This window comes from Scyliorhinus canicula, chromosome 1 (genome assembly GCF_902713615.1).
Source record: "Scyliorhinus canicula chromosome 1, sScyCan1.1, whole genome shotgun sequence".
Classification (NCBI taxonomy): Eukaryota; Metazoa; Chordata; class Chondrichthyes; order Carcharhiniformes; family Scyliorhinidae; genus Scyliorhinus; species Scyliorhinus canicula.
In genome coordinates, this window is record NC_052146.1 from 43,637,461 (window position 1) to 43,663,537 (window position 26,077).

At 44.7% G+C, this 26,077-nt stretch overlaps 1 protein-coding gene across 2 annotated transcripts in view; it reads left to right on the forward strand.

The window, feature by feature from the left end:
• kntc1 (kinetochore associated 1) overlaps positions 1-26,077 on the forward strand; it is a 223,963-nt gene that overhangs the window by 121,213 nt on the left and 76,673 nt on the right. For both annotated transcript variants that reach the window (XM_038790065.1, XM_038790073.1), the window contains exons 43-50: positions 1,614-1,723; positions 2,292-2,496; positions 7,327-7,416; positions 8,383-8,554; positions 13,670-13,728; positions 22,068-22,284; positions 22,737-22,810; positions 24,602-24,812. In XM_038790065.1, coding sequence (XP_038645993.1) covers positions 1,614-1,723; positions 2,292-2,496; positions 7,327-7,416; positions 8,383-8,554; positions 13,670-13,728; positions 22,068-22,284; positions 22,737-22,810; positions 24,602-24,812 — 1,138 coding nt within the window. The remainder of the gene's footprint in view (positions 1-1,613; positions 1,724-2,291; positions 2,497-7,326; positions 7,417-8,382; positions 8,555-13,669; positions 13,729-22,067; positions 22,285-22,736; positions 22,811-24,601; positions 24,813-26,077) is intronic.

Genomic DNA, 26,077 nt, shown 5'->3' on the forward strand with positions numbered 1-26,077 from the left:
ATGGTCTATGGGCAGGCGCGTTGGATAGAGTCAACAGGTCCGCAACATGTGCCAGGCTCAGCCTGATACAATTTAAGGTTGTTTACCGCGCTCACGTGACATTGGCCCGGATGAGCAGTTTTTTGGGGTTGAGGACAGGTGTGCAAAATGTGCGGGAGGACCGGCGAACCATGTTCACAAGTTTTGGACATGTCCAAAGCTTAGAGGATTTTGGCAGGGGTTTGCGGACGTCATGTCCACGGTGTTAAAAACAAGGGTGGCGCCGAGTCCAGAGGTGGCGATTTTCCGTGTGCCAGAAGACCCGGGAATCCAGAAGGAGAAAGAGGCAGACGTTCTGGCCTTTGCTTCCCTGGTAGCCTGGAGACGGATACTATTAGCATGGAGAGACTCAAAGCCCCCGAAGTCGGAGACCTGGCTATCTGACATGGCTAGCTTTCTCTGTTTGGAGAAAATCAAGTTCGTTTTGAGAGGGTCACTGTTAGGGTTCACCCGGAGGTGGCAACCGTTCGTCGACTTCTTTGCGGGCAATTCATCGTCAGTGGGCGGGGGGCAACCGCTCATAGACTTCTTTGCGGGAAATTCATCGTCGGGGGGGGGGGGGGGGTAGTTTAGATTAGAGTAGGGGGTCAATAAGGGTGGGACCTGTACGAAAGGTTTTGCACTATGTTTATGGTTTCATGTATATTGTTTATGTTGTTGTTAGTATACCAAAAATACCTCAATAAAATGTTTATTTAAAAAAAAACAAGGGATGCTGAGATCGTGCAGGGAAATGATGTGGAAACAGGCAATCAGCCACAATCTTCTTGAATAGTGGAGCAGGCTTGAAGGGAGCCTGCTCCTACTTCTGTTCTCGTTTGGACCCAATTTGGAGAATTTCAGCTTTGGATGCGTCTTGGGAAAGATGATTGGACTTTGAAAATGGGTACAGCACAGGTTCCCCATAATGATATCCAGTTTTAAAGGGTTAAAGTGAGAAAAGGATACATAGCCTTGGATTGAATTTCCTTGAGTTTAGATGGTTGAGGGGTGATTGATTTGCAGTCTTTAAAACAAGAGATTTGATAAAATGGATACAAACTTCTAATAGCAACACCGTCCCTGTCTGCCATCACTTCTAAATGTTTCCCCAAATCGGGCAGCATCCTGATTTATCGCTGCTATGTCAAAATCCTGGAATTTCAGGTCTATCCCTCTTTTGGGAGTATTACAAAAGAACTGCAGTGCTTCAATGAAATTACCCTTTCCAGTACTTGGGGAAATTAGAGATGGGAATAAATTCAGTCTAGCATTCGTTCCCATATCCCAGGAAGATAGTAAAAATTTGTCAGTCGCAAGCAGTTTCCACTTATTATGAATGTCAAACTTCAGTGTAAATCAGGATTTTCAGCATGTGAAGTGTAGCTGGTGTCTCCATCATGTTTGCCTCCAACTCTAAATTTAAGCTGTTTCACTCTTCCCTGAAACTGTGTAAATGTGTAATTGGTATTTAAAAACACTGTAGTTTGTTTTACTCATCAAATTTTCAGTAATTCAGTAATCCTCAGCCTTTACAAAAGATTTTTTTGTGATTTATTAACTTCTCAGTGCACTTAATTTATATATTTTTTTAGATCTCATTTCAGTCAACACTTCGGGATAATCCGGCAAAAAGAAAGGAATGTGCCCTTATTTTGGTGCAAAATCCAAATGTAAACCCTGAGCTAATAATGCAGTATTGCAGGTAATTAAGATTAATAAAGCAGTTTAAAATACAGATCAAAAGAATAAAGAGTTGTTCAGAATGTTCTTTGCTGCAGTGACCAATGGCATTGTCATCCTTGAAAAGAGGTTGCAGTGTGGCTGCACTGAACGTAATGACTGGGAGGAGCTTGCCACCAGCCGTTCAGAGTGTCAACAACTTGTCCATAAAGTTGCATCCGCTGAGTCCAACGTCCTAAAGATGAGATAGAGCGACAGCAGAGAAGGAAACAACAGCAAGCTAATCATGTAATCTTGTTCCCACTACTTGGTGGCAAGTTCTGCTTCATGTGGGTCAAGAATTGCCTGTTCACTCACAAGACCCATGGCAGAAACTCACAAACCTGAGTGGATGCCATCCTCTACTCGAAGGATGGCTGACAATGACCGTCTATTGTTTAGAGTTGAATCGGTTTATTGCTAATATTTATATTTGGTGATTGGTATAGTTTAAAATCTTTGGTGCTCATCTTTTAAATATTAACTGAATTATGTGATTACTTAGTTTGAAGCTTGGTGAATTGTTGAGTGCCCTAATGTTTTTCTTTCAGTGCTTTTGAACTGAACAGTGATGTTGCACTAAAATTATATATTGAGACATTGCTTTTACGAGATACAAATGGCCAACATGGTGAAGGAGAGCCAGCTGACATCAAACAATCTCCTGCTGAACTTTTGGAAAGAGCGATTGAAGTCATGCCTTTATTAAAAAGTAAAACTGACCTGGTCATTAGTTTGAGTGGTACTTTACACAAGGTAATAGTCTCCTTTTAAACTAATTTAATCTAGCATCTATGCCTACTTTTAAAGCAGTAATTGAGAAAAAATGTTTTTGGCAATGATTTAGCAGGAATGGCAAGCTGACTATTTAGACATTCTTTTTTCTTTTTTTAATAAATGTATTTCATTGGGTTTTTGAACATAGTATATTTACAGTTATGTACACAAATTGAAATATATATATTTTTAAAAAACTGGTCGGATATTGTCCAGCAGCTCAAAAACAGCGGGCGGAATTCTCCACTCCTGTGAAAAATCAGGAAAGCCGTCGTGAACTCGGCCAAGTTTCATGACGGCCTCGGAGGCCGCTCCTCTCACCTTATTCAAAGATCCTATGTTGCGTTTGAACTTGCATGGTTGTTAGAAAACTAGAACCCAATATCCAACACCTCAGTGGATAGTCACCAGATTGAAGAAATCACAGAATATCATTATTTGTCTTAAAATCTTCAGTTGCTCGGAATACTCATTTACAGTGGGAACCTGGGTTGGATGTAGACACAAGTTACAGCATTGGGTACAGATGGACATTCCATCATAGAAAGAACATTAAAAAGTCAGAGAGCATATTGTGTACATTTACTAGGATGATGCCAGGATTAGTGAAAGCTCGAACAACACCCACGAAGCGTGACACCATCCAGGACAAAACAGCCCACTTGATTGGCATCTCTTACCATAAGACATAGGAGCAGAATTAGGCCACTTGGCCCATCGGCTCTGCTCCGCCATTCAATCATGGCTGATATTTTCTCATCCCTATTCTCCTGCCTTCTTCCCATAACCCCTGGTCCCCTTATTGATCAAAAACCTATCTATCTCTGTCACAAACATTCTTGCACAAACATTCCCTCCCTGCACCACAAATGCACAATAATAGCAGTGTGTACCATCTACAAGAAGCACTACAGGAAGTCACCAGTGCCCCTTAGACAGAACCTTCCAAACCCACAACCACCACCATCTAGGAGGACAAGGGCAGCAGATACATGGGATGACCACCACCTGAAGTTCCCCTCCAAGACACTCAACATCTTCACTTTATAAAATATATCGCCATTCCTTCATTGTTGCTGGGTCAAAATGTTAGAAATCCCTCCCTAACAGCACTGTGGGTGCACCTACATATGGACTGAAGTGATCCAAGAAGATAGTGCATCACCACCATCTCAAAGGCAATTAGGAATGGGCAATAAATGCTGTCCTTGCCAGCAAAGCCCACACCCCTTGAATTAATTTATAAAATGATAGGAAATTGTAGTTCTGAGAACAGATGTACCGATACATACGAGGCTCAAGAGAAGTTTTTAGAATAATAAAGAAATAAGTTTATTAAGGAGTTACTATCCCCTTTGGGTGGGGCTGCTGGCCGATTACAGGGAAGAGATTAATTTAAAACAGTCATTAAGAGTGGCACGGTGTTTAGCACTGCTGCCTACGTCGCTGAGGACCTGGGTTCGATCCCGGCCCCGGGTCACTGTCTGCATGGGGTTTGCACATTCTCCCCGTGTTCCACCCCCCACAACCCAAAGATGTGCAGGTTAGGTGGATTGGACACGCTAAATTGCCCCTTAATTGGGAAAAAAAATAATTGGGTAGGTAAAAATTTATATTTAAAAAAATAAAACAGTCTTTAATAGGGAGGGAGAAGAGGACATGAGGCCTTTACCCAAGGAATCGTGGGAACATCAAATGCAATGCCTTCATGAATGATTGAGACATTGCATCTGCTGTCAGAAAAGTAAAGAAATATTTAAAGTAGAGGAATATACAGGGCTATGGGAATGCAGTAGCTAGTATAAACACAATGGACAAAATAATCTTTTTGTTCTGCAAACCTCTATGGTGGTCCAGTTGAAAACTCAATCAAGAAAACAATGAAACCCGGCCCTCCCACGATTCTCCCACCCGGCGTGGGGAGCTGAGAATCGCGCCCAGCAACTCTGCACAGTTAGCAATATTACGTTTCACAAATAAGTAGGCACATGTTTGTGTGGGGTGGGGAGGGGGTGGAAACTGGGGAGGTATATATACATTTGGGGTGCTGGAGAAACAATTACAGTAGTTGTGTCCAATACAGAGAGGGCAATACTAGAATGGAGTTGGTGTTACTTGCTTCTCTCGGACGGTTTTTGCTGCCGTTGTTGCGCGTCCACCTCTGCTTTGGCCGTTCGTCTCATCTTTCTCCCGTATTTTCTTGCTCTCTGTGTTACTGCATTCCCATAGCCCTGTATATTCCTCTACTTTAAATATTTCTTTACTTTTCTGACAGCAGATGCAATGTCTCAATCATTCATGAAGGCATTGCATTTGATGTTCCCACGATTCCTTGGGTAAAGGCCTCATGTCCTCTTCTCCCTCCCTATTAAAGACTGTTTTATTTTTTTAAATATAAATTTTTACCTACCCAATTATTTTTTTTCCCAATTAAGGGGCAATTTAGCGTGTCCAATCCACCTAACCTGCACATCTTTGGGTTGTGGGGGGTGGAACACGGGGAGAATGTGCAAACCCCATGCAGACAGTGACCCGGGGCCGGGATCGAACCCAGGTCCTCAGCGACGTAGGCAGCAGTGCTAAACACCGTGCCACTCTTAATGACTGTTTTAAATTAATCTCTTCCCTGTAATCGGCCAGCAGCCCCACCCAAAGGGGATAGTAACTCCTTAATAAACTTATTTCTTTATTATTCTAAAAACTTCTCTTGAGCCTCGTATGTATCGGTACATCTGTTCTCAGAACTACAATTTCCTATCATTTTATAAATTAATTCAAGGGGTGTGGGCTTTGCTGGCAAGGACAGCATTTATTGCCCATTCCTAATTGCCTTTGAGATGGTGGTGATGCACTATCTTCTTGGATCACTTCAGTCCATATGTAGGTGCACCCACAGTGCTGTTAGGGAGGGATTTCTAAGATTTTGACCCAGCAACAATGAAGGAATGGCGATATATTTCCTAAAGTGAGGATGGTGAGTGTCTTGGAGGGGAACTTCAGGTGGTGGTCATCCCATGTATCTGCTGCCCTTGTCCTCCTAGATGGTGGTGGTTGTGGGTTTGGAAGGTTCTGTCTAAGGGGCACTGGTGACTTCCTGTAGTGCATCTTGTAGATGGTACACACTGCTATTATTGTGCATTCGTGGTGCAGGGAGGGAATGTTTGTGCAAGAATGTTTGTGACAGAGATAGATAGGTTTTTGATCAATAAGGGGACCAGGGGTTATGGGGAGAAGGCAGGAGAATAGGGATGAGAAAATATCAGCCATGATTGAATGGCGGAGCAGAGCCGATGGGCCAAGTGGCCTAATTCTGCTCCTATGTCTTATGGTAAGAGATGCCAATCAAGTGGGCTGTTTTGTCCTGGATGGTGTCACGCTTCGTGGGTGTTGTTCGAGCTTTCACTAATCCTGGCATCATCCTAGTAAATGTACACAATATGCTCTCTGACTTTTTAATGTTCTTTCTATGATGGAATGTCCATCTGTACCCAATGCTGTAACTTGTGTCTACATCCAACCCAGGTTCCCACTGTAAATGAGTATTCCGAGCAACTGATGATTTTAAGACAAATAATGATATTCTGTGATTTCTTCAATCTGGTGACTATCCACTGAGGTGTTGGGTATTGGGTTCTAGTTTTCTAACAACCATGCAAGCTCAAACGCAACATAGGATCTTTAAAAAAAATATACTTTTATTCAAATTTTCAATGTTTTAACATTTTTACAACAATACGCACCTCCCCCCACCCCTTGATAGCAACCAGATCACCAAAATGTAAAACAAACAAGCTCCATCTCTGGTGGAACTCCTCATCCGCCCCTCTGAGTAAATTTCACCATCACCAAATACAGGAACTCCTTTTAGGCCCCCCCCCAGCCATGTTGAGGCACTGGGGGAGAAGCTGACATCCACCCCAACAGAACCTGCCTGCGAGCAATCAACAAGACGAAGGCTAAAACGTATGCCCTGCTCCCATCTGCCGCTCCGACAGATCTAACAGCCCAAATCTGGCTTGCTGGGGACTTGGCCCCAATTCCATATGAAGAACCTTCGGACATGGTGCTGAAAAACCTCCCCCAATATTTCTCCAACTTGAGCCAGGACCAGAACATATGGACATGATTGGCTCGCAACCATCCTCCACCCCCTCAAACATGCAGTTCATCCTTGCTTTCGTATACATTACTTTTACCTGAATCAATCCCTGCCTTGCACACGAGGTCGAGGCATTGACCCTTCACAGCACTTTGCACCATAACCCTTCATCCAGCCCCATCCCCACTCTTCTCCCCACTTGGCCTTAATCCCCTCCATGGACTACCTTCCTCCTCCCATGATCCTTCTGCAGATCACTGAGACGGCCCTCCTCTGCAACTGCACCACCGACAGCAGCGCCTCCAACAATGAGGAAGACGGTGCCACTAGGAAGCTCGGGAAAACCTTTCATGCAAAATTACACACTTGCACATACCTGAAGCCCTCCTCATGCTGGAGCCCATACGTCACCCCCCCAGCTCCTCCAAACTTGCAAATCCTCCAGAAATAAATCCTTCACCTCTTTTACTTCGTTATCCTCCCATCCCTGGAACCTCTCATTCATCCTCCCTGGCTCAACCCATGATATCCTCTTCTCCGCAACACCCTTGACCCTGCCCTCAACTTGAAGTGCTGCTGAAATTTCCCCCAAATCTTCAGCGGTGCTGCCGCTACAGGATTGCCCGAATACCTAACTTGTAGGATCTTAAAGGGAATAATTTACTCCATATTTAGTTGCATATTAATATGTCTTTTCTCTTGATCCTCAGATGGATCCATATAACTACGAAATCATTGAAAGTGCCTTAAAGATTATAAAATTGGCAAACGAAGTTGCTGTGAATTATAACCTGGATCAGGTAGGAACAAATGGATCTGGGGGATAAATATTGCCTGCAAACAGCATATCATGTTTGTGTCCATGTGACAATGAATTACTAGAGGTCACGAGTTCAAGGTGAGAGGGGAAAAGTTTAAGAGAGATATGCGTGGGAAGTTCTTTACGCAGAGGGTGGTGGGTGCCTGGAACGCATTACCGGCAGAGGCGGGCACGATAGCGTCATTTAAGATGTATCTAGATACATGAATGGGCAGGGAGCAGAGGGATACAGATCCTTAGAAAATAGGTGACAGTTTTAGATAGAGGATCTGGATCGGCGCAGGCTTGGAGGGCTGAAGGGCCTGTTCCTGTGCTGTAATATTTCTTTGTTCTTTGAATGTGTAACAAAAGGTGCTTGGTGCTCTTTCGGTAGAGGAGTGAGCTTTCAAGTGAACTTTTTTAAGGGGTGAACAAAAGTTTGGGGGAAGTCATGTGTATGGAGGTTATTTTTTGATCCAAAAGAAAAGCTTTTAAAGTATACTTTACAATTTGAGTAAAATTGTTTATATGTAGAAAAATAGGGTAGCACAGTGGTTAGCACTATTGCTTCACAGTTCCAGGGTCCCAGGTTCAATTCCCAGCTTGGGTCACTGTCTGTGCGGAGTCTGCATGTTCTCCCTGTGTGCGTGGGTTTCCTGTGGGCGCTCCGGTTTCCCCTCTCAAGTTCTGAAAGATGTGCTTGTTAGGTGCATTGGACATTCTGAATTCTTCTTCCATGTACCCGAACAAGCGTTGGAATGTGACGACTAGGGGATTTTCACAGTAACTTCATTGCAGTGTTAATGTAAGCCTACTTGTGACAATCAAGATTATTAAATTAAATATTGTTGACCCAGGAAGCCTAGAAATGTGCAAGTCTTTTGCAAGAATTCATTACATAATGTTGCTCCAAATATTAACACAACTTGTGGACCAATACATTTAAAACAAAATCTTGTTTGAATAGGCTTTGAGTCTTTTGCAACATTTGTACTCGTACAAACGAATTTCAGCACCTGGGAACTTGGAACTTCAATATCTCCAGAAACATTCAATTGACCTTTCACCAATGGCTGAGAGCAGATTGCCATTCCACCTACTCTTCTTTGAAACCACTCAAAGATTTTGGAATATAATATGTAAGTTCTTAAATTTGCAACTTTTTTTTAATATAAATGTTTTTTTATTAGAATTTTGAACAAAATATATTTACTGTTATGTACACAGAATACAAAATACATACATATACATGTATAGAAGAGAAGGGCACACCCAAACACACCAGAGAAGGGCACACCCAAACATACCAACATCTATCCTCCACCTCCGGGGCGAACACCTACCTCTTTCCTCTAGTAGATAAGAACCAGTTGCTACAGGGTGAGAAGATTAGAAAAAACACCTCCCTCCCCTACTCAACAAATTCCCTCACTTCACCGAACTCCAAGCACTCCAGGACTAGGTTGCACCGGGAATGACTCCCTTGCTGGGTCGCACCGGGAACGACTCCTGTGCTAGGACGCACAGGGAATGACTCCCATGCTGGTTGGAACCGGGAATGACTCCTGTGCTGGGTCGCACCGGGAATGACTCCCGTGCTGGGGCGCACCGGGAATGACTCCCGTGCTGGGGCGCACCGGGAATGACTTGTGCTGGGTCGCACCGGGAATGACTCCCGTGCTGGTTCACACTGGGAATGACTCCCGTGCTGGGTCACACTGGGAATGTCTCCCGTGCTGGGTCACACTGGGAATGATTCCTGTGCTGGGTCACACTGGGAATGACGCCCCTGCTGGGTCACACTGGGAATGACGCCCCTGCTGGGTCACACTGGGAATGACGCCCCTGCTGGGTTACACTGGGAATGACGCCCCTGCTGGGTCACACTGGGAATGATTCCCGTGCTGGGTCACACTGGGAATTATTCCCGTGCTGGGTCACACTGGGAATGATTCCCGTGCTGGGTCACACTGGGAATGATTCCCGTGCTGGGTCACACTGGGAATGATTCCCGTGCTGGGTCACACTGGGAATGAGTCCCGTGCTGGGTCACACTGGGAATGAGTCCCGTGCTGGGTCACACTGGGAAAGATTCCCGTGCTGGGTCACACTGGGAAAGATTCCCGTGCTCGGTCACACTGGGAACGATTCCCGTGCTGGGTCACACTGGGAACGATTCCCGTGCTGGGTCACACTGGGAACGATTCCCGTGCTGGGTCACACTGGGAACGATTCCCGTGCTGGGTCACACTGGGAACGATTCCCGTGCTGGGTCACACTGGGAACGATTCCCGTGCTGGGTCACACTGGGAACGATTCCCGTGCTGGGTCACACTGGGAACGATTCCCGTGCTGGGTCACACTGGGAATGATTCCCGTGCTGGGTCACACTGGGAACGATTCCCGTGCTGGGTCACACTGGGAACGATTCCCGTGCTGGGTCACACTGGGAACGATTCCCGTGCTGGGTCACACTGGGAATGATTCCCGTGCTGGGTCACACTGGGAATGATTCCCGTGCTGGGTCACACTGGGAATGATTCCCGTGCTGGGTCACACTGGGAATGACGCCCGTGCTGGGTCACACTGGGAATGAGTCCCTTGCTGGGTCACACTGGGAATGATTCCCATGCTGGGTCACACTGGGAATGAGTCCCGTGCTGGGTCACACTGGGAATGATTCCCGTGCTGGGTCACACTGGGAATGATTCCCGTGCTGGGTCACACTGGGAATGATTCCCGTGCTGGGTCACACTGGGAATGATTCCCGTGCTGGGTCACACTGGGAATGACGCCCGTGCTGGGTCACACTGGGAATGACGCCCGTGCTGGGTCACACTGGGAATGATTCCCGTGCTGGGTCACACTGGGAATGATTCCCGTGCTGGGTCACACTGGGAATGAGTCCCTTGCTGGGTCACACTGGGAATGACGCCCGTGCTGGGTCACACTGGGAATGAGTCCCTTGCTGGGTCACACTGGAAATGACGCCCGTGCTGGGTCACACTGGGAATGACGCCCGTGCTGGGTCACACTGGGAATGACGCCCGTGCTGGATCACATTGGGAATGACGCCCGTGCTGGATCACACCGGGAATGACGCCCCTGCTGAGTCTCACTGGATGAGCCCGTACTCTCCGGGGTTTACCTTTGGACAGGGACCTGTGCTGTTCTGTTCTTTGCTCTTTCTTTAACTAATTTAAAACATTTAAAAAAAAAAAGAAAACTTAAATCTGGAGATAGAAAACGGCATATATAAAAGGCAATATAACAATAATCATAGGGGACTTCAATATGCTGGTGACTGTGAAAATCAGATTTGTAGCGAATCCCAAGGAAAGGAATTTGTGGAATGTCTATGAGATGGTTTTTTGGAGCAGCTTGTTGTAGAGCCCACTGGAGAACAGGCAATTCTGGATTTGGTGATGAGTAATGAGGCAGACTTGACTCGGAAACCTAAGGTGAACGAACCCTTCGGAGGCAGTAACCACAATTTGTTAGAATTTACCTTGAGCCGGGGGGGGGGGGGGGGGGGGGGGGGGGGGTGGATAGATAGTGCATACAGGAGGAGAAGGGAAATGTGAGGGATCTGTATTTAGAGGAAGGGTTTGTCAGTCTGGAGGAGATAAGGGAGAGGGAAGAGCTGCTGAGGGGTCGTGAGTTCAGGTATCTGCAGGTTAGGGACTTTGCGTGAAATGTCTGAAGGAGGTTCCTTAGTTGCCGGGATACATCCTGCTGGAGCAACTGCTGCTTCCGGATGTGGAAGGGGAAGGAAGAATTGGGGATATATACAAGTGGCTGTGGGAGCAGGGATGCAAGCAGGTGGTGAAGATCAAAGAGAAATGGGAAGCGGAGTTGGGATGGGAGATCAATTTGGGAGCATGGAATGAGGCACTGCATAGGGTAAACGGGACCTCCTCGTGTGCAAGGATGAACCTAATACAGTTTAAGGTGGTAAAACAAAGAACAGCGAAAATTACAGCACAGGAACAGGCCCTTCGGCCCTCCCAGCCTGAGCCGATCCAGATCCTTTATCTAAACCTGTCGCCTATTTTCCAAGGATCTACTTCCCTCTGTTCCCCGCCCATTCATATATCTGTCTAGATGCATCTTAAATGATACTATCGTGCCCGCCTCTACCACCTCCGCTGTTAAAGCATTCCAGGCACCCACCACCCTCTGCGTAAAAAACTTTCCACGCATATCTCCCTTAAACTTTCCCCCACTCACCTTGAAATCGTGACCCCTTGTAATTGACACCCCCACTCTTGGAAAAAGCTTGTTGCTATCCACCCTGTCCATACCCCTCATAATTTTGTGGACCTCAATCAGGTCCCCCCTCAACCTCCGCCTTTCCAACAAAAACAATCCTAATCTACTCAAACTTTCTTCATAGCTAGCACCCTCCATACCAGGGAACATCCTGGTGAACCTCCTCTGCACCCTCTCTGAAGCATCCACATCCGTCTGGTAATGTGGTGACCAGAACTGCACGCAGTATTCCAAATGTGGCCTAACCAAAGTCCTATACAACTGTAACATGACCTGCCGACTCTTAACAAAGACCAAAGAAAAGTACAGCACAGGAACAGGCCCTTTGGCCCTCCAAGCCCATGCCGACCATGCTGCCCGACTAAACTACAATCTTCTACACTTCCTGGGTCCGTATCCCTCTATTCCCATCCTATTCATGTATTTATCAGGATGCCCCTTAAATGTCACTATCGGCCCAGCTTCCACCACCTCCTCCGGCAGCGAGTTCCAGGCACCCACTACCCTCTGTGTAAAAAAAAAAACTTATCTCGTACATCTACTCTAAACCTTGCCCCTCGCACCTTAAACCTATGCCCCCTAGCAATTGACCCCTCTACCCTGGGGAAAAGCCTCTGCCGATCCACTCTGTCTATGCCCCTCATAATCTTGTACGCAATACCCTGTCCAATGAAGGCAAGCATGCTGTATGCCTTCTTGACCACTCTATAGACCTGCGTTGCCACCTTCAGGGTACAATGGACCTGAACTCGCAGATCTCTCTGTACATCAATTTTCCCCAGGACTCTTCCATTGACCGTATAGTCCGCTCTTGAATTAGATCTTCCAAAATGCATCACCTCGCATTTGCATTGATTGAACTCCATCTGCCATTTCTCTGGTGCACAGGATGACTTGGGCGCGAATGAGTGGGTTCTTTCAGGGGATAGCAGATGAATGTGTTAGATGTGGGTGGGGGCTTGCGAATCATGCGCACATGTTTTGGTGTTGCGAAAAATTGGGAAGTTTCTGGGTGGGAGTGTTCGCAGTCTTAGCCAAGATAGTGGAGGAGGAGGTGGACCTGGACCCTTTGGTGGTGATATTTGGGGTCTCAGAGAAGCCGGAGATCATGGAGAGGAGGAAGGTTGATGTCTTGGCCGCTCTGCACGGTGGCGAATTTTGCTGGAGTGGCAGTCGGCTTCGCCACCGGGGGTAGCGGCTTGGTTGGGTGACCTGTACGACTTCCTGCGATTAGAGAAGATAAATTGAGTTAAGGGGCTCTTCAGGGGGCTTTGAGGAAAGATGGGGGATGTTTGTGACCGTGTTTGATGAGCTATTCGTCGCGGTGGGGGTGAAAAAGAGGAGAAATCTGTCCAGTCTGTATAGTAGATTGTTGGGAAGCATTTTTCCCGGAGTGTTTGCTCGCTGTAACCTGTTTTGATGCATGTTTGTAATAAAATACATTTTTCTAAAAGGAATTTACCCTGCATTTCCTGAAGTCTGCTCACTGTTAACTGTATAGAATTTCATCCAATTTACAGTGCAGAAGGAGGCCATTTGGCCCATCGAGTCTGAACCGGCCCTTGGAAAGAGCACCCCACTTAAGCTTGCACCTCCACCCTATCCCAGTAACCCGACCTAACCTTTTTTTTTTTGGACACTATGGGCAATTGATCATGGCCAATCCACCTAACCTGCACATCTGGGAGGAAACCGGAGCACCCAGAGGAAACCCACGCAGGCACAGGGAGAAGGTGCAGACTCTGCACAGACAGTGACCCAAGCTGGGAATCCAAGCTGGGATCCTGGAGCTGTGAAGCAACAGTGCTACGATGCTGCCCATATGTATCTCCCAAGCTTTTATCCCATTAGCAAACTGAAATGTTGCTTCCAATTCAAGTCAGTTCTGTCTTAATAGGCAATTGTTTCAACATGGTTTCAAGTGATTTTGCTAAATATTGGACTTATGAAATTAAAGACTTGACTTTTTGATCTTTTTTCAGCTTCAGAACTCAGTGAGGAGACTTTTGCGACATTGCTTTTGATATCTAAACTGATGAAGGTGAGTTTAAGGCCTATTGATACTTTTGAAGCAACTTTCTAACATTGTACAATAGTAATTGTTGGTGGGGACAGAATTGTTTAAGGCTATAGGAGGAAGGTGAAATAACATAATTTGCAACCTGGCCACCCCGCTATTTTCTTTGTGGTCTCCATTTAAAAACTGTATAAGGTAGAAAACTTGTCCACTATATCGACCAACATTTCTTGGGATATTGGAGCAAGAAAGATCTGTACTGTTGGGGTGGACTCCTCCTGAACAGGTCTGGAACCAGATTCTAAATGGAAAGGCTGAATATGGCAGTTACAATGACTAAACTAGTAAATGGGGTGATAGGGAGCTCCGGTGGAAATGGTAGTAGAAATAATGTTGAGCAAAAAAAAAAAATGAAGGGAGTAGAGCAGCAGTAAAAACAGTGTTTTACGCACTGTGGGCAACAAAAAACTTTAAATATTTTTTTAAAAAAATAATAACTTTGCAGAGAAATAAGTAAATGTGTAAATAAAACATGAGAGCAGAGGATAGGTTAGGGTGTGTGGCTCAAAGAAGTATTCTTTATATACTGTATGTTTGTATAAAGTGAATGAACTGCAGATGCAAAGAGAGCATGGCATGATAATCATCCCTCAGACATGATTGGGAACTGAATATACCAGATTAACATGAGGAGGTGAACTAGCCCTGTGATAAAGGGTGAAACTGTTTCAATGAGAGAGGATAGAATGAGAGGTAAGCAGGCAGTGAAGACTAGAGATAGAACTAAGAAAAAAAAATGTGTGACGTGGGTATTTATTATATGTTCATGTATGTATTTACATTGGGTATTTATCATATGTTCTATGTTTTCATGTATGGTGTGACCTGCCTGGACTGTATGCAAAACAATACTTTTCACTGTACCTTGGTACATGTGACAAATCTAAATCCTGTGTATTGGATGCCTGGTAGCAGCTGCGATATGACTGAATATATAATGCAGAGATTAGACAAGCATGATGTTATGAAAACTAGAATGGTTTCCACAAGGGATTTAACTTTCACAGATTGGGATGAGAAGACTCGTTTGTGTGAGAATGAATTTTGATTGTGTTCAAAGCACTTTTCTGCAGTGATATGTCCCAATAAAGGGACAGGCCATAATTAGATTCAATAAGAGTAATGAACCAGATTTAGTTACCAACCTTACTTGAGCAAAAAGACAGCAATGATAAAAATAATGGCATAAAATGTGTTGAATACCCGGACCAGATGGTTTCTATCCCAACGGTTTTAAAGGAAGTAGGTGAGAATATCGCAGATGCCCTGACTTCCACAATTTTCTTGATTTTTGTAATCCCTATATATGAAAGGTCTATGTGACTGACCAGTTAGTCTAAAATCTATTGTCAAGAAATTACTCGTGTCTATAACTAAGGATGGAAAGACTGAACACGGTGAGAATTCTCTGTTGATTTTAAAGTATAGGTCATGTATGATAAACCGGATTGGTTTTTTTTTGGACAGGCGAATGTATGTTATTTGCAAATACTTCCGCACAGCATTTGATAAATCTCACATAAGAAACAGTTAGCTAAAGTTTTTAAAAATAAATTTAGAGTAACCAATTATTTTTTCCAATACAGTAAAGGGGCAATTTAGCGTGGCCAATCCACCTACATTGCACATCTTTGGGTTGTGGGGGCGAAACCCACGCAAACACGGGGAGAATGTGCAAACTCCACACGGACAGTGACCCTGGGCCGGGATTCGAACCCGGGTCCTCAGCACCGTAGGCAGCAATGCTAACCACTGTGCCACCGTATTGCCCTGTTAGCAAAAGTTGAAGCTTGTGGAATTGAATATAAAATGTTAGCTTGTTTCGGAAATTGGCTCAGCAGCAGGAGCCAGACAGTAACAAAAATGGGGAGGTACTCTAATTGAGAGGATGTGAATAAAGGCATCCCACAGGGGCCTCAACTATTCTTCTTTGCCTCCCTGTTTCGAGAGATGATGGGTGCACGCCAATGGGTCATTGATTGGCTTGGCAGCATCTGGCTCTCTCTTTGCGGAGTCATCTCATGTCTTGCCAGCTGCTATGTCTCTTATCTTCTCCGCCTCATTTCACTCCCTCCTTCGCTGCAGTCCATTAGATCTGGTGATTGCTAGCAACTTGCTTCCGCAATGCTTGTCCATATCACAGAGTTACGTGTCGCACTTGCAGATGTCTTTGAAGTGGAAGGGATGGGTGGCAAGTGTGCCTGGTGCCGGTTGCGAGCTCGCTGTGCAACAAGTCCTTGGGTATCCTGCCATGCTCTGCGCGGCTTACATGTCCAAGCAATCTCAAGTGCCGCTGGCTCAGTTGGGTGTACATGCTGGGAATGTTGGCTACCTCAAAGACTTCTATGTTGGAGATGGAGTCCTGCCAATTGATGCTGAGGCTTTATTGGAGGCAGTGAAGATGGAATACTCTGAGACATCTTGCTTGGCTGGCACACATTGTCCAGGTCTCACTGCTGGAAAGCAGGATACAGAGGGTGCAGGCTTCAAACACTTGAACTTTTGTGTTCGGTGTAAGTACATAATTTTCCCACAGCCTCTTGTGCAGTTTGCACATAGCAGCAGATACCTTTCCAATGTGCCTGTTGATATCTGTAGAGGCAGGTTGTTCGTAATGGTTGAGCCCATGTTGTTAAACTATTGGACCATGGTCACCAATGTTGATGGATGGAACATTTCTATGTCCTGTCCCATGATGTTTATTTTCTTGTGACTGATGGCTAAGTGGAATTTATCATTCGCAAACCTGTTAATAAGTCTCTGTCAATGCTCCTCCATGTGAGATGTTAATGCAGCATCGTCAGCATGGACCAGTTCCCTGATGAGAGCTTTCCCTACTTTTGTCTTCACTCTAAGATGGGCAAGGTTGAACAGGCTGCCATCTGATCTTGTGATTGATAATTCCTTCTTCTGGAGATTAAAAAAAAAATTTAGTGTACCCAATTTATTTTTTCCAATTAAGGGACAATTTAGCATGGCCAATCCACCTACCCTGCACATCTTTGGGTTGTGGGGGCGAAACCCACACAAACACGGGGAGAATGCAAACTCCACACAGACAGTAACCCAGAGCCGGGATCGAACCTGGCACCTCGGCGCCATGAGTCAGCAATGCTAACCACTGCTGCCCTGCTGCTTCTGGAGATTCAAACATGTGAGAGTGCGACAGTGAGAAGGAATTCTCAAATGGTGTGGACATGGGACACCGTCCTGTTTCACACTGTTCAAGATGGGGAAGGGGATTTGAGCTACAGGGGCCTCAAATGCACACCATATTTATTGACAATTTGGTGATTTGGTTTGGAGGGGCTGGTTTAGTACAGTGGTCTAAACAGCTGGCTTGTAAGGCAGAACAATGCCAGCAGCGCGGGTTCAAATCCCGTACCAGCCTCCCCGAACAGGTGCCGGTATGTGGCGACTAGGGGCTTTTCGCAGTCACTTCATTGAAGCCTACTCGTGACAATAAGCAATTATTATGATGGGATAGAAAACCAAGTATGCTGATGATACACAGATGGTAGTATTGTAAACACTTCAAAAAGAAGCATAAAATTAAAAATAAATATTGATAGATTAAGTGAATAGATTTCAACAGTGGCAAGTGTGAGGTAATCTACTTTGGGCCTTAAAAAAAAATAAAATAAGATTGAACAAAGTATCTTCTCAATGGTGAAAAGCTAGAAACTGGCACTAAGTTCAAAGTGGGCTGTTAGCGGTGTGCGCAGCTGCATGGCTGCCTTGCCGGCTGCAGCAATGGTGTTCCCTACCCGCCCACCCCAGCCCTGGCACAACTGTCAGCAAACTATGGCGATGTTGGATACCTTCCGTATGCCCTCTCTCTCCTCAGCAGCCGCCACGCCTGTTTCACGATTTTTAAAAGCACAAGTGAACCACGCCATTGGGAACTCGGTCCATCGGAGGCAGAACGCGGAGGCCCCAGAGAATACCAGATTGGGCCCGCTAATGATATGCAAACGGTATCTACTGTCCTTTCATTCCGGTATGCATTCACGGTGCTGTCAAGGTGCTGGAGCATTGCAATTTGGCGTTTTCAGTGTTGGAACCGATTCTCCGCCCAATCGCCTTTCCTGGAATGTGGAAGAGTCTGTGGCTTTCAAAAGCTGGGGTACATCTGAAAAGGGAAAAATGTATTTTTCAAGGGAGCAAAGTGACCTATTAGGGCTATCGGGCAGATAAAAAGGGCCTACATGCAGGAGAGGGTAAGGTGAAAGCCATCAAGGAAACATCACAGAGTTGAAATCCTAATCAATTATTATGGGAAGCTTATCCCAAATTTGGTCTCCTTGCTGTCCCCACTACACATACTACTGCGAACGTACCAAAATTGACCTTGAGGAGCCACATGTGGAGGCCTTTGTGAAAGTGAAACAACAGCAGCTGTCGTCTGGCTTATTGGTCCATTTCGACCCCAAAAAGGAGCTCATCCTGACATGTGGGGTTGGACTGGTACTTTCACACCGCTGGAAAGATGGAACAAAAAGGCCCATGCCTACGCATCCAGGACTCTATAGGATGCTGAGCAGAGGCATTCTCAAATCTAGAAGGAGGGCTTGGTGTAAAGTTTCACCAGTACATCTATGGCAGGCGATTCATAACTGTTTTGGACCAGAAGCTAAGACCTTTGAAGAGGACACAGTAATCCTCTCCTCCTCCTCCCCAATAGCCTCCACCCGGATACACCGTTGGGCTCTGTTATTTGCAGCTTATGAGTATCTCTTAGAGCACTGCCCTAGAACGCGAATAGCTAATCCTGATGCTTTGAGTTGCCTCCCACTACCCTCAAGCCCAGTTCCCCTACCAGCATTGGAAGAGGATACAATAATCCTAAACAATTGAGAGACTTTACCAGAGCCTGGACACAAAAGGATCCAACACTGTCAAAATTGAAGCACATGCAGGCGGTACGGTGTCACAGTGGTTAGCACTTGTGCCTACAATGCCGAGGACCCGTTTTCGATATTGGCCTTGGATCATTGTCCGTGTGGAGTTTTGCATATTCTCCACGTGTCTGCTTGGGTCTCACCCCCACAACCCAAAGATGTGCAGGGTAGGTGAATTGGCCATGCTAATCACCAGCGGTGATTCCAAAGCTGTGTGTAATCCAATGGCATTAGAATAGCACCGTATCACCTGTCATCAAATGGGCTGGTGGAACGGGTGTTGGAGACCTTTTAAAATCGGTATGAATAAACAACTGGTCGCATCCCCAGAGACCAAATTGGCACGGTTTATATTCGATTATAGAACCACTCCTCATACAACAACAGGAATCGCCCAGCGGACAAAGCCGACTATTCCCAAACCTGGCGAGGAGGGTGGAGAACCATAAATGAAATTAAGACTCTGCGATAACCGAAAGAATATTCAAGACCGCTGATCTGGTTTATGTGAGGAACTTTGGAGATGAGTCCATGAAATAATAATGGAGAAAACTGGACCAATGTCCTAGAAAGTGAAGGTCCAAGATTCGGAAACACCTAGACCATCTCAGAAGCAGGGAGTCCATCCCTGAGCAATCCTCCTTACCGGCCATGGAGGTGGCTGTTAGTCGGTTATTAACTTACAGCTGACTGCAAATTAAAAGACTATGCTGCTGTAGTTGACCTGTGATACCACATTAAAGATGCACCAAAAGCTTAAAGGTTGTCAGCATTCTGGAGTCTCATCTCCCAGGAGTATCCAGTGATTAGTAAAACAAGCACTTTGTTGCTATTGCACTTCACGGCAACCTACATGTGCGAGGTTGGATTTTCATAAAGATTAAGATAGCATAAAGGATCTGGCTGAACTCTGCACCTGATATGCGCGTTGCCCTCTCCTCCTTTGAACCTGATTGGAATGAAATCATGAGGACTGAGCAGGGCTCTCCATTCGCATTAAAGGTAAACAAACATGGCGTGGGCCGCAAAGATCGTGGGCAACGAAGGTTGGCCGGTTGGGAAAAGTGGTTCGGGGGGGGGGGAGATGTATTGCTGCAGCTTAGCAAAACTCTGGTTAGGCCACTTCTAGAGTACTGTGTTCAATTTTGGACAACACCTTAAGGTATAATTACAAGAATGATACCTGGACCCCAAGGATTAAATTGCGAGGGAAGTTCTGCCAAGTTGCTCAGAATTTAGAATGATAAATTGATTTGATCAACTGTTTTGAGATGTTAAAGTTTCTGCTGGTTGGGAAATTTAGGAAGAGCGATTATTTTCTAGGCCTTTAATTGGTGAATTAGAAACTACATACAAAGGATGGTCATGTTTGGAACTGTAGGTGATGAATTAATTTTTAATATAAAGTTGAGATTATAGATTTTTTTGCATCCCGTATCCCTTTCATACCGTTGGTTATTATGGGAGTGACAAATGGCTTGAGGAGCTAAATGGCCTACTTCTGTACCTATGCAACCAGAATGTTAATTGTTTTTCAGAATTCCAAGCTGTGTTTCTAACCTTGTCAAGATCCTTTTCATTTTACGCTAGTCATTTGTGTCCATCAGATGTGCTCTTTTCCTAGTCCCATATTGGTAAAACCCAGATGACCATAGGCTGCTTTCCCCTTTGAGAGGGGAGAGCTGAATGGTGGTGATTCAACCAGCTGTCTAACCAAGTGAGCTAAACTTGCGTTTTGTGGCCCGCTTATCTCGCAATTGGGGAGGAAGATGGAATATTTTAATCTGAGTACTTGCGTTTTTCCATTCTTAAAGTATGTGCAGGCTATTCCGTCATGTCAGATGTTATGACCTAGGCCAGGGGTGGGCAAACTTTTCCGTGCAAGGGCCACATTCAGAAATTCACAATTTTAAAGGGCCGCATAGTATATTAAGTAAAATAATTAATATTTTAAATAGCCAAAATAAAAGGTCTTTAAAGAAAAAAAAGCACATTTATTTGAAAAAAAAAGTAACTCAGTAAGTAACAGAACAATGTCAATGAGAATGATGCATCTGACTGCAGTCATTTACCAGTTTGTTGAAATCAGGTGTCAAGTTGCTTGTGCTGATCCTTAACACTGACAGAAGCACAGCCTGGCCGAGTCAACGATAAAAACGCGCGTAGTGGGGTGGATGAGTGGGGCTGCCTTATTGGGCGGTTTAGTTGGGTGTGCAACCAATAGGAGTCCAGGTTACAAACAATAATAAGGCTTATTGTTTGTAACCTGGACTCCTATTGGTCGCACACCCAACTAAACCGACCAATGAGACAGCCCCACTCATCCACCCCACTACGGCCCGCCAATGAGGTGCCCGGAATCATAATCATATTGAATAAGCGCATTTACTTCAGCGGCTTTTCCCCGGCAGCTTTTCAAAAATGCCGGTTATGATTCCGGGCACCTCATTGGCGGGCCGCATAAAAACCTTTGTTGGGCCGCATGCGGCCCACGGGCCGTAGTTTGCCCACCCCTGACCTAGGCTGATCACGTGCTTGTTGCAGAGGTGAAAGTGAGAGAAATTCTGGCTTACCTTCTGTTTCCCTCCTCTGATTTCTTGTCTGCAATGAATTTGCTCATTTTGCCAAAAGCTGGATTTTACATGTGTGGGGATGGGATGAAAAGAACATGGATCATGGACAGTGAGATAATTTGGGAACAAAGTGGGTGGGGCAGGAGGGAGTAGCAGCGGTATCCCTGCCTCTCCGCCTCTTGAAAATGAAATGAAAATCACTTATTGTCACAAGTAGGCTTCAATGAAGTTACTGTGAAAAGCCCCTAGTCGCCACATACCGGCGCCTGTTCCGGGAGGCTGGTACGGGAATTGAACCGTGCTGCTGGCCTGCCTGGGTCTGCTTTAAAAGCCAGCTGTTTAGCCCTGTGCTAAACCAGCCCCTTAAGCAGCCTGCTTAAAATGACAGACTACCACCTGCCCATGACAACTGCCTTCTGGCGCAGGCAGTGCAATATTTGAATCAAGTAATGAACTCAATTGGCCGTTGTTTATTTAAAAATGGTGAGTGGGGTGCTGATTTCCAGATCCACCCACCTACTGTAGGACGAGGTGGACAGGGAGATGGTGTGCTCAGCACCAGTCATATTTTACATGGCAGGCAAGGGGGATCCCAAGTGTTTTGGTCATTTAACCTTGGAATTCCATTTGAGGATGTTGAAGATCGTTCGGAGGGTAACTTATTTTAGAAAATAAATTGCCCTTTTTTATTTTTTTTCACAGTGATCTTTCTTGGAAAGTCATTGCATGTTTACTAGAATTAAGTCATACTGATCAATTTAAAGAGCTCAATCTCATCTCTGTTTTATCCTTGCTTTTACTCCGGTAAATTGAACTTCTTTTCATTCAGGTATCTTTGGATACACTTCATATGAAAGCTGTTGACCACGTGCTTGCAAAATCACTGAAACCTAAAGTACTTCAGCTGACAAACGAGGGATGTATTTCACAGATATCAAAGGAAATTGCTGAGACTGTGCATAATATTCAGTCATATATTTTGGCAATTACAAATCCAGAATGGGCGACTGCTAGTTCACATCGGGTTGCTCAAGAACTTCCAACAGGTAAATTGTACATTTGGCCGTAACTTTTTAATGCTATGGATCAAGTTGATGCAATTGGCTTTTGTATTCACTATTTTGTTTTTAATTTGACACCTAATAAGACAGGCAGGGGACCTAGACTCGAGCCCTGTGATGTTGTACCATCAAATGGTTTAGGCAAAAAATTATTTATAATACTGGCAGAAGTTGCGGGCTCATTTTTGCTCTTTCTATTCTCCCCTGCTCCTCTCAGCGGAGAGTGTCATATTGAATTGTTTAAAAGGAAACATATATAATTTTGTACTGTGCAATATGTTTTTTAAAGTGATATAGTTAACAATGATTTCTTCAAAGTGAACTCCAAATTTTCTTTATGCCTTTAACTTGTGCCTTCCGCAATGTACGCACCGGCTTTCTACGCATTAGGTTCCGATCAGCTATCTTGATAAAAGCTGTATGCTCTTTGATTGCAGGACCCGAGAAGATCCAAGCCTTGAAATTCTGTCTACAAATGTCGGAAAACTGGTTAAAATCGACAGCACCGACGGTATGATAGAAATATTAAGCTTGGCATCTGTCATTTTGTCAAGGAAACAAAATTCATATGCACATTCCTGTAAATTTCCATTTTTTTCCCCCAGCAAATAAAAGCAAATCAAGTTTTTTGAGTAAGTTTTTTTTAATTTTAAATATTTCCTTGACTTAGGGAGGTTTTTGACACTACTTGTTGAATGTAGTGCTATACAGATTCTATACAACAGTAAAAGGTAATCACAATCACTTATTTCCTCTCATTTCACCTTGTTAGGCAATCACTCAGTTTGTTAAAAAGACTCATTGGATTGTGTGATGCTGAAAAACTGGGGTTCTTTTCCTTCAAGGGAAGGAGATTGGGGGGAGATTCGATAGACATGTACAAGATTATGACATTAGACAAAGAAAAGCTGTTCATTAGCAGAGTACAGGGACTCGGGGACCCGGATTTAAGTCTTATAATCTTTATTCGTGTCACAAGTAGGCTTACATTAAGACTGCAATAAAGTTACTGTGGAAATCCCCTGGTTGCCATAGTCCGGCACCTGTTCAGATACACTGAGGGAGAATTCTGAATGTCCAATTCCACCTAACAAGCATGTCTTTCGGGACATGCGGGAAGAAACCGGAGCACCTGGTGGAAACCCATGCAGACACCGAAAACGTGCAGACTCCGCACAGACGGTGTTTCAAGCCGGGAATTGAACCCGGGTCCCTGGTGCTGTGAAGTAACAGTGCTAACCACTGTTACTGTGCAGCCTGTCATTGGGCAAGAGATGAAGTGTGTATATGAGACCAACTTTTATGCAGTGAGTAGTAATGATCTGGAACTGGCAGCCCTTTGTGATGCTGGAAGAAAAAAGAATGAATGATTTCCAAAGGAAATTGGATGCATTTGAAGGAAGTGAACCCAGACAGGTACGGGGATCGAGTGGAGAATAGGACTGATTAGATTGACCTGTAGAGAGCCTACATGGACTAGATGGGTCAAATGGCCACCTCCTCTGCCATAAATGACTCTAAAAGGATGTGTGCTGGTGAGAAATACCGCTGTATAATAGTCTGGTGTTAGTTTGAACATGTATGTTTAGAAACCTTTTGAATTATTATTTGAATCAGCTTAATCTCCCAATAGTTATTTTCTGGGGATAACTTGCTTCGCTTTCCTAAGCTCTTCTGTTCAGAGTGTTCTTTTGATTTCATGAATGCCTGTATCACGCCCATATTGAACCTGCTCTAACAGAGCTCCACATGTCCTTTCAGGAGCAGCCACAACTGACACCAGTTATTTCTGTATCTAGCTTGTGTACATAGGCAATTCTTTTTTGAATGTAACAAATAACATTACAGATCAGAAATAGCAAATGTCCATACTATTTTGTCAGAATGCAGTCTGTTAAAAGTTCATGTGTTTTCCGTTAATTCCTGCTTGTTATAATGCTGAAACACTAGGAACTAAGCTTGATATGACAATATGCAACCCGTCCATACGTTAGCAACTTGTGTTGCAGATTTGGAGAAGACACTCTTGGGGTGGGGGGGTGTTATCTTGCTGGCCCATATTGCGCTGAATTTAAGGCATGCTACAATAAGGTTATACGATGGAGTTAATTTACCACTCCTAGTAAGGCTATAAACTCATTGAGAGCATCGACGAGAGGGCTATGTTATTGTGGCCCTAACTCCAGCATGCAAGCGCAGTTTTCCACTGGCTGTGTGGAGTTACCCGTCATAATATATAGATAATTATGTTATTCATATTCTAAGTTTTTTAAAAAACTCATCTACAACTTTTAAAACTCAGGAAAAAGCCCATCAAAAAGCAGAGGATTCGCTATCTAAGTTACGAGTTGAGTATGAGAATTCAGCCACAGCGAATCTGCTGAGAATCCACAACTTAAACAGCCCTGAGTACCTGAAATTAATTAAACTACCAGCTAAACTGATCTGTTCATTGTATGAGCACCACAGCATTGAAGATAGGTTAAAGTACCCTACTGCCAAAGATTACCCAGGTAAGATTTTTTTTTGTTCCGCAAAATAAACTACTCATGTTTATGTGCCTATATTTAAAAATGCTGAACTGGTGTTACCACCTGACTATCTGAGGTGTTCGGTGCAAATTGCCTTATCATTTGACCTGATACAAGAACGTGACCCACTCCAAAACCATCCTGCCCGTTCACTGTTTAGATCCAGACCCAACATTATTGTGGAAACACCATCATCTGAAGGTCTCAAGGGTTCAATTATTTGTTAGTCCTCCCACCCCCATCACCTGAAGGCAGCAAATGCTTTCTGTTTCCTATATGTTTAAGAACACATTGAAACAGCACCAAAATGGGCAGCATAGTAGCGCAGTGGTTGGCACTGCTGCCTCATGGCGCTGGGGACCCGGGTTCGATCATGGCCCCGGGTCACTGACCATGTGGAGCTTGTACGTTCTCCCTGTGTCTGCGTGTGCCTCACCCCCTCAGCCCAATGATGTGCCTGGTAGGTGGATTGGCCAGGCTAAAATTGCCCCTTAATTGGAAAAAATAATTGGGTACTCTAAATTTTAAAAAAGAGCATCAAATGCAGTGACCAACCACACCCATCTTCCACATACTCGACAGACCTGCACCCATTTAGCCTTGCACCTTTCCACTCTCTGTAGCAAATTTCCTGGCCTCCCTTCTACTTAGAGAATTTAAGTGTTTTCTATCCAGGAGCAAGTTGGCTGCTGACCTGCCAGCAGATGTGTGAATTTGGACAGTAATTTAGAAAAGTGCCTTCTCTCCCTGCTCCGATCAGTCTTGATCACTTGTTCACTTCCTGACTTTGCTGTTCATTTTGCTCACCTCTGGGTCTGATTCTCTGCCTACCTGAACCTGAGCAGCAGGCCTTACACTAGTGACAGAAAATTATCGGAACTGCTGTAATTACAGAATACTACATTGCTACGATCCCTTTTGATGTTAGAACTGGGCATGAAGAGCCCAGAATCGAACCCTGGCTCAAAGGACCGTAACTTTTATTTAATTTTTCATAAAATGCGAAGGAACATAATCAGGAAATAAACATGAGAAGAGTATTACACAAAATTCCTTTATTCCCCCCTTATCTTAAGAATTGCACGCAGGTTTTCGGATTAACACGTGTAATAAACTACATCATCTCAAGGTACAATGGCTCATTGACACAGTCCCTTTTCAGCACAAAAGATGACTGTGGTCACTGTACACGCACTCTGCTCTGAACCCAAGTTAGTATCTGTGGATTTCCCCTCTGAATCTCCCTT